Below are 15,520 nucleotides of genomic sequence, written 5' to 3'. Positions count from 1 at the left end.
CTGGTCTCAAACTTCTGGCATCAAGCAATCCTCTGGCCTTGGCTTCCCAAAGTACTGGGGTTACAGGCATAAGTCACTGTGCCAGGTCCAAAGTATACGAGAGGATGTAAATGTGTAGTTATATGCAAATACTTGCCATTTTCTATCACAGACTTGAGCATCTGTGGATTTTGGTGTACAAGAGAAGTCCTACAACCAATCCCCCACACACCCGAGGGATGGCTGTACTTTCTCACCGATTACCATGGGGGATTTGCAGTGTCCTTCTGCCCTGATGATTCTTTCCTCCCCACTGATATTAGACTAGGGCATGTGAATTCTTTTGAGTAATGGCATGCGACAGAGATGGCAATGTGCCAATTTCATTCATAAGCTTTAAGAACCACTTCAAGGTCCAGCTCTGCATCTTTTCCCTCTTCCAATAAGAAAGTATGTCCAATATTTTTTACTCTTTCAGTCAGAATCCTAAAATAAAGAAGGCCCATGGAGCATATGTGAGCTGCAGACAGGAGCAGAGCGGCCACCAATCTGGGAGCAACATAAAACAAGGGAAAAAGAGAAGCCTGTGCTGCTTTGGGGTACTGAGATGTAGGGGTTCATTTGTTACTGCAGTATAACCTATCAAAAGCTGACCAACAGATTCTCTCAGCTATTAATGAAAGAAATAAGGCTGGGAAGAAAAGACAAGAGCTCAAACAAATGTTTCACTTTTTAAAAGTTGTTAAGTTTTCAAATATATCCTCTTGATGGATACCAAGAAGGTATAGAATAAGGGTATAGGCTTATTGTAACTCTTTAGATTATTTGAATGCAGTTAGCAGGGGAGTTTAAAGAATATGAGCCTTGAAATGATAGGTCTGGCTATGCCATTCTTCCTGGGAAGTTAAACAAGCCACAGCCACCTTGCTTAATATAAATGGGAAGTACTAGATACTTCATGAGGTTTTGCCATGGTGTGCTAAATCTCACTTGTACCTGCTGTGAGAGCCAATTGTTAAATTTACAGGAATTTTATGAAGCAGTTGTTAAACACAGTCATCATTAAAAATTCAATTACATGCAGTTACAATTAAATTATATTAAAAGCAAAGGTAAATACAGGGCAATCCTCGCTTTACACGGATCCAGGATACACGAATTTCAGTTATCACTGTTTAGTTAAATAATACCAATCTGCCAACAACGCCGTTCAGATTTTAGTCACCACAGTATATTAGCAGTGAGTGATTGCATAAAGTACAAACTTCATTGCTAGCTCTTTGGTCCACAGATCACTTTGTAGGTAATAGATGTGCTTCATGATCAGTGACCAATCGCATCTCTTCTTTCAAAGACTGTCAGTGACGGAGCACTGCTCATCTGTCATTCAGTTCATGCAGACCGCAAATTGTGTGGTTGTTTTACCTTCTTGTCCTCCAGTGACAAACCCACATGACATTTGACAAAAGTGGACAGAATCAAAAGAGGGAATTGACCAACAAAGATGAGGGTGCAGCAAAGAAATAAAAAGTGACAATGCTGGAAGTAAAATTTGACATAAATGTAAGTGCAATTGTAGAGGAAATAGTTCATTGTAGGAATGTTGGCACGCTGCTGTTCTAGAGTCTGTACAGATGCAGCCAGAGGAACTCAGGGAAAGCAAATTTATCAACATAAATGAGCAAAGTGGTTCTGACAAAAAGAATGAAGATAGCCCAGAGAGGAAGTGATGCTGAAAAAGATTCACATTAGAGAAATTCTCAGACATATTTCACGACATTCAGAGCACAGAGGATAAAACGCTGGAAGTTGATCCAAACTTGCAAAGGAGTATGACAATTTGCCAAGGTATAAAAAAGGCGAATCCTAAGTTATATGATAAGAAGAATGCAAACACCATTTAAACTACTGACACATTTTTTTGCAAAGACATAAAACGCTTAATTCTCAATGCTTCTCGTGTTTTTAATTGGTAACTATATAAATATCAGCTTTACTATTTTTTCATTTCCCTATACATTTACAACCAACAGTAAGAGACTTAGCAATGCTTTAACAAAAAAATAATGTTAAGGGTCATGGAACAATTGTAATTTTTCCCATTGATAAAGATCACATAGTCTCAGCTTGTATAGTCATTTTTATGGTCCCACACTACTGTCCAAAGTAAGGATGAGTTATACTCAAAACATATCACTTTCGAATAATTTCACTATTATCTGTGCTCTTGAAGTTCTTTATGTCTATCGTATCTATGTTATATGGTGCAAATCTCTTTCCAGCTCTGTGTTCAGCGACGTTGTGCAGATAGCTTGAAATTGTTCTTGGTGGGAGCATTTACACCATGAAAACTGGCAAACACTAGGAATCAGGGCTTGACTTATTGTTTTGTTGATTGTCTAGACTTAAGAAAGTGATGGAGAAAATGTTAATGCGGACTAAATTTAAATGTTTATCATACCTATGGTTGTACATTGCTAATAGCAAACAAAATATGGGGGGAAAAGGGAAAGCGTATTCTTCCAGTATTTGAAAATTATCGTCAGATAGAGCAAAGAATTCACTCATGTCATTGTTGAACAAGTGAAGTTCTAACATACGTCTTTGTTGTTTCCTTTTGGTCTTCAATGTAAAAGAAAATAATAAACACTGACATCAAAAGTATACTTGTCAATCGATACCATGAGCAACTTCTTGGCTAAATCAGGTAGTAATCAAGCATTTATTCATAGCCTGATTTTGTCAAATCACGGCAGAATTATAACCTTAAGTTGGAAGAACTATAACCTTAGGCTGGCTGTAAGTATACAAATAGATTATACTATACTATACTATACTATACTATACGTCTGTCTGTATACTTTTAGTATATCTATAGCCAACTTAAGGTTTTACTTAAGTCTATACTTATAAGCATACTTATATGTCTGGAAAACTCAACAAAAGCATTTTGTGAGAATCAATTGGCCATATGGAATTTATAATAAAGATTGTTGTATACTTTATCATTTATAAATTATGTTCTACCATTCATGTAATTTATAACAAGTTTATATAAATACATATGAATACCCCCTCACCCACTCAGCTAGTTGGTGAACATTTGCCAGCACTGCATTTTAGAGAATGTAATTAGGTAGGACATTCACAGCTTTAGAGTCAAACAGGGACTTGAATTTCAGCATTGCTTCTTTCTGTGTTATCTTTGTTTTGTTTTGATTTGCTTTGTTTTGTTTTGTTTTGTTTGGAGTCTCGCTCTGTCGCTTAGGCTAGAGTTTAGTGGCACGATCTCGGCTCACTGCAACCTCCACCTCCCAGGTTCAAGCGATTCTCCTGCCTCAGCCTCCCAAGTAGCTGGGATTACAGGCACATGCCACTATGTCCAGCTGATTTTTTGTATATTTCAGTAGAGATGGAGTTTCGCCATGTTGGTCAGGCTGGTCTCGAACTCCTGACCTCAGGTGATCCACCCACCTCGGCTTCCCAAAGTGCAGTGCTAGGATTACGGGCATGAGCCACACCGCCCGGCCTCTTTCTGTGTTATCTTAAGCAAACTACTGAGCCTCTCTAAGCCTTTTCTTCTTCTGCAAAATAAAAAAAAAAATGATTTGTCACAAGAAGGGGTTGTTGTGAGAATAAGCCACATACATATAAGGCTGTGGTACAATGGTTGAATGACTATTACTCTTTTCCTCTTATCTTTTCCCTCCACTTCCAGCTGCCAAATCCTCTAAGTTTTATTTCCTTTGCTGGAGACAAAATGATCTACACATTTTCATACTACATGGCAGGTCTACCTGACAGCAGAGAAATGGATGGATGAATGGATGTCTTCCTCTGATTCCATGATAAACCAGTCAGTCTAAGTAGTAATTTAAGAATTCATGGAGGACTGAAATCCTTTCTCACTTTTTCAAAATCTATAAAAATTAGAAACTGAGCCGGCCAGGTGTGGTGGCTCATGCCTGTAATCCCAGCACTTCGGGAGGCAGAGGAGGGCAGATCACAAGGTCAGGAGATCGAGACTATCCTGGCTAACACGGTGAAACCCCGTCTCTACTAAAAATACAAAAAAAAATAGTCGGGGGTGGTGGTGGGCACCTGTAGTCCCAGCTACTTGGGAGGCTGAGGCAACAGAATGGTGTGAACCCGAGAGACGGAGCTTGCAGTGAGCAGAGATCACGCCACTGCCCTCCGGCCTGGGCGACAGAGCGAGATTCCATCTCAAAAAAAAAGAAAGAAAAAAGAGAAGGAAAAAGAAACTGAGCCACGTGTGGTTGCTTATGCCTGTAATCCCAGCAACTTGGGAGGCCGAAGTGGGAGGATCACTTGAGCCCATGAGTTTGAGGCTACAGTGAGCTATGATCATGCCACTGCCCTCCAACCTAAGTGACAGAGAGACAGAAACCTCGTCTCTAACAATAAAAATTTAAAAATTAGATGCTCCGACATAGCCCACACTGCTCATATTTCTGCCTTGTTATTTTCTTTAAAGTTATTACGAGACCGAAGTTAAAAAAAATTTTTATTAGGGAACTTCCCCCCCTGCTGGCCATAATACAACATAGCAATACTATATTGAACGGCATTACTAAACGTCAAACTGAAAGTCAACTCGGAATAACTAATCTTGCAAACTGCCTACCCACAGACCAGCTCAGGCCTGAAGACAACTTGTGTTTCATATATACCATATCTAAAATAATTTTTTTAAAAACTTATGAATTAGTTGCCAACATTTGACATGCATATTTCTGTGTTTTCTCAAAAAAGTAGACATTGGTGTACGTTTGGTCTGCCGTCCTGCTTGTGTTTCCTGATTCCTTTGGGTGGGGCTTTGACTCTCTACTCGACCAGTCCCCACTCAGTCTCCTTCATCTACTTATGGCATCTGCCCAGCCCTTGCTGCTTTTAAGTTTGCAACCCCAGGCTCTCAATTTGCCGATGAGTAAACTGAAGCCCAAACTTGCTCAAAATCATACTACCTATAGTAGTAGTAGCAAAACAGATAATGAAATCTGGGCCTCCTAAATTCCATTCGACAGATGTTTGTGGATTTCATTCATCTATTTAACAAATGTTTTAGTGCTGACTGTGGCCAGGCATATAGCAAATGTCAAAGAAACAGAGTCTGCAGGATTACCTTTGTCTTCAGAGCTTACAGTTAGTGCAAAGAGCAGGTAGGCAATGCAAGAAATATGATGAAAGTGATGAAAGAAGGGATAAGGGAACTGTGGCGATGCTGCAGCACAGTTCCTGCTCTTACCTCAGCACCTGGTTCAAGTTCATCATCTTCATTGAGAATACAAATATTACTAAGATTTGCTAAATAATGTCCTCAAACCCTAGGGCCCACATTGATTCAACATTCACTGGGCACAAGTGCTAAATATTAGAGAAAAAGTAGTAAATGCTGCATTTACTACATTACTTCTTCCAAGCATGCCCTCTAAAATAGTCACTCATTCATCTCCCTGTTCATCCTGCCTTCGGAATTACCATCTGCAATCAATGTGCTAGGCTAAGAAGGAGCCTAGATCAGTAAGATTCACAGCAGTGTGCAGTGGTTGCTGGGCAAGCCACATCTCTGCAGAAATAGGAATCAGACATACCCTTAAGTAATGGATATATCGGATTAAAGCTAAACTAAGAGAAGAGCAGAAACTAATCATGACACCACGATTAAACACCCATGACAACCGTGATTGGGAAGTAGTACAAGACAAAACGATTAGTTTTGTGTCTGATTTGTAAAAATTACTCTGAGTCCTTTGAAACCTGGGCTTTTTAGTGAAATGGCTGATTCTAGATCTGAGGCAGAAAAGGTACAAAGTGAGCCTAAGACATTCTTTTGGGCCAGAGAGCAAGGGAATATTCAGGCAAATGTGGTGATGTCAAAAAGATTCAGGAGTCTTGAAGATAACTGGTCACTTTAAGCTACTAAATTAAAGCAAAATCCATGAACCCATAGTGATGACAGAAAAGCAGAGAGTGAGAGAGCATGTGTACAGGGAGGAAGCCTGTTTTTACAGAAAGATGCTGGGTCATGAATGTATTTAAGAGAAGGAATGATAGAGTTGAAAATCACCATTTTTGCAATCCCCAGTGTAATGGATTCAGACAGCAATCATTAATGCATGCTAAAAACACCGAGTAAAATGTTATTGATACTTTCAAAGTATCACCCCACCGATCACAGTGGAGAGATTTGCCAGTCATCACTCTTAGTTATAACTAAGTGTCATCCCTGATAGTGGATAACCTGCATGACACAATGACACAACTCCTTTGTGCATGAACACCGAATCAAGGCGTTAGAACCAGCTTCTACTTTGCAGAAAATAGAGATTAGGACAAATGAACAATCAGACAAATCCAGAATGTACAATAGTCTAGCCTGAACTTGTGGCTTACGCCTGTAATCCCAACACTTTGGGAAGCCGAGGTGGGTGGATCATTTGAGGTCAGGAGTTCAAGACCAGCCTGGCCAACATGGTGAAACCCTGTCTCTGCTAAAAATACAAAAATTAGTTGGGCATGGTGATGGGCGCCTGTAATCCAAGCAACTCTGGAGGCTGAGGCAGGAGAATCGCTTGAACCCAGAAGGCGGAGGTTGTATTGAGCCGAGATCACACCACTGCACTCCAGTCTGGGTGTCAGAGTGAGACTCTATCTCAGAAACAAAACAAAAAAAAAAGGATGGTGGATGGATGGGTGACTGTTCTGTTCTGAATTAAAAGTAGTCAGAGACATGCCATAGCCAAACGCAGTGGGTAAATCTTAATTGGTTGGTGGAGTAAGGGGAAAATAGCTACTTGTTTCAAGACATTTTTGAAACAATTGGGAAAATTTGACTACGGACTGAAAACTAGATAAATGTTACAGAATTGTTAACTTTGCTAGATGTTACAAGGTCTCATGGTTTGTTGAAAATGTCATTATTCTCACAGATGCATGCTTAAGTATTTTGGAGGCAAGTATGATCAACCACAAATGGCTCAATTTAAAAACTACACATAAACATACAAAGCTAATGAGGCCAATGTCAGCTGGTGAATCTAGGTGAAGGTTATGCGTGTATTCACTGTACTACTCTTTTTCTCTTATTTCTACATGAGAAAAAAAGTTGAGTTCTTTGGATTGTCCAGAGTCACTGAAGAAACAAGCAATTACTAGAATAAATCTGATCACTTTTAAATTTTGCATTTTGGCATTCAAATGTTTGTGCAGTTTGTAAAACATGCAAAATGCCTATAAATTCAATGCTATAAATTGACGTAGCAAATATCTGTATCTGAAGTTGCTTATATGCACATTAACTATCTGAAAACACACATTTTTATGTTTAAAAACTATTTTTCTGAATTACCCAAGCATACTGTAACCATGTATTATATTTACAATGGGATAATATGAAACATTAACATCTGATTTTTCTACTTCAAATAACCACACTTCTAATTAGGTGTCAGTGTAGTTTCTCAATTACCATTAAATAAAAAGTTCACACAAAAATTAACATGAAATGAACCATAGACTTAATAAAAGCTAAAACTATAAAACTCCTAGAAGAAAACAAAGGAGAAAGTCTTTGAAACTTAGTGATAGGCAAAAATGTCTTAGGACACAAAAAGCACAAACCATGAAAGAAAACATTGATAAGATGGACTTCAACAAAATCCAAAACTTTCACTCTTCCTAACACCCTGTTAAGAAACTAAAAGGTAAGTCATCGGCTGGGCGCAATGGCTCATGCCTGTAATCTCAGCACTTGGGGAGGCCTAGGCGGGCGGATCACGAGGTCAAGAGATTGAGACCATCCTGGCCAACATGGTGAAACCCTGTCTTTACTAAAAAAATACACAAATTAGCTGGACGTGGTGGCACGCGCCTGTAATCCCAGCTACTCAGGAGGCTGAGGCAGGAGAATCACTTAAACCTGGGAGGCGGAGGTTGCAGTGAGCTGAGATCATGCCACTGTACTCCAGCCTGGGTGACACAGCAAGACTCCGTCTCAAAAAAAAAGGAAAAAAAAAAAGAAACTAAAAGGGTTAGTCACAGACTGGGAGACTATATTGGTAATACAAACCTCTTAACAAAATATTGGTATTCATCCCTCTAACCTAGACTACTTCAGCAACCTCTTACCTGGTCTTCCAACTCCCACCCTGGCCCTGCAATCTATTCTTCATTCAACAGCCAGACTGATCTTTAAATTAGGTCATATTGTTTGCCTGCTTAAAATCATCCCATGGCCTCCTACAATATATGGAATTAAATCTACACTCCAATCTTTGGGAAAAAGCCTGCATGCCCAACCTTATAGTTGCATTTTCTATCTCTTGCCACCCACTCACACACGATGTTCTGGCCATAATGGCCACTTCCTATTTTGCTCGTATTAAAAGCTTAACTTGCTGCTCCCTGTCAGATATTCTTTCTTTGCATGCCTGATCAGCATCCTCCTTGTCACAGTTCAAGTGTCACCTCACTGAGGCATTCCCTGACATGACCCTTCCAGTCACTCTATCCCCATACCGTCTTCTTTACTTACCCTACCTGAACCTTACTTTAGTCTTCTCCTCTGGGAAAAGGTTGGATCCATAAGAGGGAAAGGACCTCTGTTTTGTCCATCGGTACATGCACCATGTATGGTGCCTGGAACATAGTAGATGCTTCAGAAGATTTTTTAAATGACTCATGACATACCCACTATATGCTAGGCACTGTGCTGGGTAGTTACTGGCGGAATGGTTTAAATGTGTTGCTCAAAGCCCTTTTTTTGTCCTATTACCCTGTTTTAGAGAAAAAAAGTTATATTCCTAGATCTATTTAAATAGCTGAATGCTTCTTCGTATTTTTTCAAGAGGCTAATTTACTTTCAAGTAAATTGCAAAATCTGAATTTCATCTTTATGTAGGATCAGTGCTTTGGCCTACATGAAAACATTCATATTATTTTGAACAACTCACCCTCAAAAGAATGGCTAAAACAAAAGAAACAAAAAAATAATAATGTGTTAGTGAGGACATAAGGCAACTAGAACTCTCACACACTACTAATAGATGTAAATTAACTACTTATACACCGTATGTCCTAGTAATGCATGCCTACATATATACCAAAAGGAAACGCATGCATATGTTCACCAAAAAATATGGACAAAACATTCATGGCAGCCCTATTCACAATAGCCAGGAAGTAGAAACTATTCAGATGTCAAATGTCCATCAACAAAATAGTTCTGTATACACACAAAGGAATCCTATACAGCAATGGGTATAAATGAACTACACACAACGTGGGTGTATCTTATAAATTAAATGTTTAACAAAAAATAGCCAGATGCCAAAGAATGCATTTATGTTGTACTTCAATTCAACATTGATAGGGGAAGGCGGAAATTGAAAACACGTATTCTCACCAGTGTGTTCTGGGGGAGTGCTCCTCTAGAAACTTTCCAACTGAGGTTTCTTGAAAGTTAGATCCTTGAATTATGAGGTGTTGGTATTTGAGGACAAAAGTTGGCCTATTACAATCACATTCTTTTGAAGTCACGTTTTAAATGTTAAAGATTCATGTGAATTCCCTATTCTTCATCCACGCATATTGGGCAGAAATTATTTCTCTCAAAAACTATTTGCGGAAACTCAATACTGAAGGAAAATGGGTCAGGGTCATCCTATGGTTGCAGGTACTCTGGGCACACTGCCTCAGACTTCGGTTTTAAAAGAACGGATATAAAGTAGATGAGTTATGGTTAGACATCCCGGTGTGCATCTCACTCAGATTCCAACTCGTGGGCAATGTGACTTTGTGCGAGTTCCCTAAACATTCTGCAGCTATGCCCTCATTTGTATGACAAAGATAATAATACCTATCTCACCAGGTGGCTCTGAGAGTTAAATAAGATGATGTCAGTTATTAATAGATACTCAATATTGTTAACCTCTCCCTTCCCTACCCTGTAAGGAGTATTGGGGTGGAAAAAAAGTCAACAAGCTGTTTGCTGCAATATATATATTTTAATTCAAAGTGAATCGACAGTAATACACCATAAATTCTTATTTTGACACTCACCAAAATAGTCACCTGGAAAACCCGCTTTTTGTGACAAAGTACAGAAGGCTTGGTCACATTTAAATCACTGAGAACTAGAGAGAAATACTATCGCAAACCGTAATAGACATTACATCCATAAAATTTTCCCAGTCCTTATTGTAATATTGCACAGTGCAATTGCTACATGGCAAACTAGTGTAGCATAGGAGTAAAAGCAAAAACAAGTAAACCAAAGAAAGAAAGCCACAAGTCTAAAATTGTTAAACAATTAACAGTTCTAACTTAGTAATCAAATCTGTATCACTGGATTCATTAAAACAATCTTCCTACACCTTGCAGTGTATGATTTAACTTTTACTTAACACAGTCCAAGTTTAAAATTAGCAGATTTTTAAAACGAAAATGTTTTGCTAATACAGTAACATATTTAATTAAACACCCTGGAGGAAAAAAAAACAACTAAATATCAGGATATTTGATTTAAAAAACGCTTTGCAAATTAAAATAGTATGCAAATATGCAACTTGGAAATCATGCAGTGTTTTATTTAAGAAAGCATTAAAACCGAAGAAAACTGGTCAAAATGGTTTTTAAAAGGTATAAATCCAGATTACTTTGTCAATATGCTAAATTAAGAATTTAGCAGAATTTTGAAATTTATTTTAAAATACATTAAAATGCCCATGATTGCAATTTAAAGAGCAGTGTAGTTAACTGGGATATACCTTTATCAAACTTTAATACTGTATTATGACAATGTTGAAGTTTACCATTTATGTCAATTTAACAAGACTGCTTTAAGTCTTGGAAATTAAAGACAAAGAATACAACATTTCAGGGTAGTAAATATGGCCCTAAACAAAAAGAAAACTGTCGGTTTTGTACCTGTTGTGATACAATCAATCCTTTGCACTTGGTGTTTCTGAAACAATGTGTTGCCAGCATTGATTCTTTCCTAAGAAGTGAGCAGATCCTAATCATCTGCTGGAACATATAAATAAAATCAGAAGGCTGTGGAGGGCAGCAAATTTACTTAAATAGTGACTCCATAAATGTGTCATCTGTAAATAATCTTTTAAATTAATCTTAGGCTACTTCTTTTTAAACATGTATTTATATATATATATATATATTTCTATTTGTATAAAATGCATAGAATTAATTACTAAAAACACTGAAACTTGTGGGGAAAATTAAGTCCTTCATTTTCAGTGTGACTAAAAATGTACTGCTGGTTTTTACTTTATGATCTAATACTGTAATTTTTAAAATCAATTTCAGGCACATTTATTTCATTGATGATTATTAAATAAAACACTGCTTGTGTCAATGGAGTAAAGAAAACTTATCCATTATTAGCTTATTGTGAATGCTGTACTAGAGCTGTATTAGTGGTATACAATTCATTTATCAAAGAAACGCTGTAAATCCAAAACATCTAGAGTTTTACACTCAAATGCTTTGTACTGTTTATTCCAGTAAATGCTGTAAGATTATATTCCAGATTTTTAAGGAAAAAAAGTTAAGTCAAGCCTGCAAGATACAGCTTTCTCAAGTGTCTACAATGCCAGTATGAAAATAAAAAATTAAGTTACATTGATACATCCAAGTTGTTTTAATATGCAGTGATGAGCACAAACATTAATAGCGATAAAATACTGATGCAAATAACACACCCCAAAATAACAAATGCAATTATTTTCCACCATTTACAATACAGTAGTTACAATGACACTCCAAACAGAAAAGCAAAGTAAAAAATCAAAACCCCAATTTCTATTCATGTAATTAGACTTATACGGAAATTAGAAGGCTAAATAACAACTAGTTAATCACCTAATTTCACAGCTATCTGAAGTGGCAATCGTTATATAGCAGCTTATCTATGATACATTCAAGATAAATGATACAATTTATTACTTGCCTGTAAGCTAAAACACAGCCTCACTTTAATACCTTTCCTTAAATTCCACCTCTACACTACAACATACTTGAGGTCTATGCAAAAAGTAGCTACCTTTATATAGGAAATGGATGATTAAGTCTTTGGTGCTGTAAAAGCAACTTCATTTAAACAGACATAACCACTACCATCACCACCACCCAAAAAAGAAAAAAGGGGGGCGGGGGGAACTCAACACACTTCCTAGGAAGAAAAAAAGCATGTAATTTCTGTCCCTGACGGAATGTATTAAATAAGCAAACATCACCAACAAGCAAAACAAGTACTGCAATGTAAAAATACTTTAAAAAAAAAACCCTCTCACATGCATAAATCAAAAATTGCACACAAAGAACTCACATCTTTTCAAGCTTCAATAGTAAAAGTTCTGCTACTATTTATTAAATACTGCATGGTTTGCCCAAGCTAAGATAAAACCACATCATGAATCAATGAGCATTTTGCATTTTATTATCTACCCAAAGTCATGCCTACTGTACCTCTAAACATTTTATTAAGTCCAATTATACAGCAAACACTCTCAAAATAAACTTAGATTGTATTGCAGTTTCACTTAATAGTATATAAAATGCTGTGCTGTGACAGTTATCAAATATCCATTAGATACTGAATCAATTTTTCTTAAGCACTACTAACTGCTTGCTTTTCTTGAAGCTAGATCATTCTCAAAAATCAGACAGCAGAATTCAGCTATAGCAAACATGCTGCCCTCTTAATAAGGAAAAAAACAGCTACTACCTGAAATCATACCACACAAAACCAAAAATGAACATTACGCTATCAAAAGGAAACTAAAGAGTAGGTCTGAATTTTAAGTGCTGCAGTCCTCAACATTTATATATAGGTAATAACATTAACAACCTCAAATATTTAAGGCACTATGTGTGGGAACGGTTTACAATGCAGCTGAGATTATTAGAACAACATTTAAGAGCAAAGTCTAGGCAACATTTTGCCCATGCAAAAGACACATGCAAATGTAAAGAACAATAGCTCAATTTCTTAGGTAAGTGACCCAACATTTATACACTAAGACACGGATAATACAATTCACTTGTATGCTGTAATTCTGACATATGTGCATCTGTTGCTCTAAGTCTGTACACAGAATGGCTTCCCAAATGTGGACGTGTCTTGCACTAGTTAGAAGGCAATTTATAAAAAATAGCAGGAGCAAAACTGGACTTCTGCTCCCATAAGTCACCTGTCTAGAGTTACTACATAAGAAGATAACATGACCAAAGACAAGTTATACCAAATGTGCAAAACACATCAAAAGTGAGTTTTTAAAGCTCAAAGTTGTTTAAATTGCACCCAAGTCTACATGATTCAAAAATAATTTTCTTGTGCCATGGCTAATATTTATTAAATACCATGTTTTTATTTTTAATCAAATATTTGTATCATTGAGCTTCCCCAATATACTGTTTTTCACATATATGGATACTGGCTGAGTTTTGTTGGACTCAGTGGAAATCCAGTATATGCAGGTGATGCTGCAATGTAAGAATGTGGTGGGAAGATTGGTTTGTACTGAGTCTGATGAATGGTTGGGGATGGTAACAGACGGGGATTTAAGCCCACTGGGACTTGGTGAACTATGCCACTGGGATGGGAGATATTATAAGTTGGATGCTGTAACATAGGTCTTGAGGTACATGGAGAGGCTAAGAGGTGGGCCACTGGTGCAGCACTACTGAGGGTGGCTGATGATGGGTATGGAAGTAGAGTAGGCTGTCCTCCGAGGTGTGTATTTCCAGCCAGGTGGGCATGCACTGCTGTGTGATTGGGACTTCCATGAGAAAGAGTGAATGGATTACTGGTAACACTAGTAGGGATATAAGCTTGCTGTCTTCGATGCCCAAAGTTTCCATTCCACTCTTGATGCCCAGATCCAAAGTGCTGAACCTATCCATAAAGAAAAAAAAAAAATGACTGAATAACATATTTTTCAAGATAAAAGGAAAGAAACGGAAATTACAATATACGCTTTGTGATTGATAACTCATAGTGGATCTCTCAGAACTAACTTATACTAAGAATAACTAGAGGAGAGAAAAATACCTATTCCATATATATTAGTATTAACATTTTAGTATTTATTACTACATATTATTATAATATAAACACCGCTATTAGTGCTGCTAGTACTACCTTTTACTACCCTCATCACTACTAACAGCTACCATTTGTGGAGCACTTATTATATGTAAAGCTAACATTTACATGCACAATATTATTTACTTCTGAAACAACCCATGACATAATTACTATTCCCATTAACTGTGCTCCAAATCAAATTTGTTGAAGAGACCTGGCCAAGGTAATATATATATATAGTAATGGCAAAACCAAGATTTGAATCCCCGTCGAACTCCAGTATCTGTGATCTTTTCTTTTCCCAACTGAAACACAACTGCCAAATATAGCGTTGAATAAGATGGAAAGTATTCAGGAAGGTTAATGATGTTCTGAGATAACAGACACACTCTGTTAATATTACCTAAGAGAACCTAAGGACTTAATCTTTCTGAAGAAGGCTACAAGTTCTATGGATAATTTGCTTAATTATCCTATTATTAAGCCAGTTACTCTTTAGCCCCTTGGGATAACGAGAAGGGAAAAATTCATTAAGACTACATACAGTTTCAGAAGCTTTCTCCTCCATGTGAAAAACAACTGCTAAATTTGAATCCCAAAGACTCCTACAAATCCACAAATGAACATACCTGACTAAAGTTCAAATGCTGCTGCTGGAATGCTGATGTCAATTTTTGCTGACGAATACCCACTGTGGAAGGCTGGTTTAATCTTCCAGGGGCAGATCGTCCTTTTATTAATGGCTGGCATATAGAATCTGGCGACGAATAAAATATTGAAGAGTTTATGCTTTTTCCTTTTCAAATAAAAAATTAGCAAAATCTTCAGATATTTCATACAATAGTGATTTGAGAGCCTTAAAATTAAATAAAATGAAAGGAGAGGTCATGGTTTCCAAGCACTGGATAATATTAGAAGATATCCTCTGTATAATACATAAGGCAGGATCAAGTCAAAATTCGAGATGACTTTTGGCAATTCCATTCTCAGATGTTCCTAAATTAAGACTGTATTTAAAGGACAACCGGAGAAATGGGAGGACTCAACTTACCTGTGTTTGCCATATGCTCATCGGCATTTAAGCCATTTTCTAGTGCCACTGGTGGCACCACAACAGAACAGACAGCTGGCTTGGTTTCTGTGTCGGCAGAGGATAACAGTTCTGTGTTTTCACGAGTGTCCTCCACAAAAGTGCTCTCTGCAAATGGACTATCATGCCCGGAAGAGTCGGATGTCGGAGAGCCATCCACCGTATCACAACCACTTTCTTGCTCTTCATCTGACATACTACAAAAAGCAAGCATTTTTATGGGTGATATTTTTTTCCAACATTAAATCTAATGTTAAGTAATATTCAGGCTCCAGTGAACTGACGAGAATGTTATTCAGTTATTTTATATATAATTACAGCTTTTT

At 37.4% G+C, this 15,520-nt stretch overlaps 1 protein-coding gene across 5 annotated transcripts in view; it reads right to left on the bottom strand.

Annotated features, from left to right (window-relative positions):
* Positions 1 to 9,984: 9,984 nt before the first annotated feature.
* Positions 9,985 to 15,520, bottom strand: part of HIPK3 (homeodomain interacting protein kinase 3) — a 99,211-nt gene continuing 93,675 nt past the window's right edge. For all 5 annotated transcript variants that reach the window (XM_011936371.1, XM_011936373.1, XM_011936372.1 and 2 more), the window contains 3 exons: positions 15,156 to 15,391; positions 14,734 to 14,861; positions 9,985 to 13,912 (listed from right to left, as the gene is read on the bottom strand). In XM_011936371.1, the coding sequence (XP_011791761.1) occupies positions 13,436 to 13,912; positions 14,734 to 14,861; positions 15,156 to 15,391 (841 nt within the window). In that variant the 3' untranslated portion in view covers positions 9,985 to 13,435. The remainder of the gene's footprint in view (positions 13,913 to 14,733; positions 14,862 to 15,155; positions 15,392 to 15,520) is intronic.

This window comes from Colobus angolensis, unplaced genomic scaffold (assembly GCF_000951035.1).
Source record: "Colobus angolensis palliatus isolate OR3802 unplaced genomic scaffold, Cang.pa_1.0 Scaffold152, whole genome shotgun sequence".
Classification (NCBI taxonomy): domain Eukaryota; kingdom Metazoa; phylum Chordata; class Mammalia; order Primates; family Cercopithecidae; genus Colobus; species Colobus angolensis.
The sequence above is the reverse complement of the archived record's forward strand: the minus strand, read 5'-3'. Positions and strand labels throughout refer to the sequence as shown.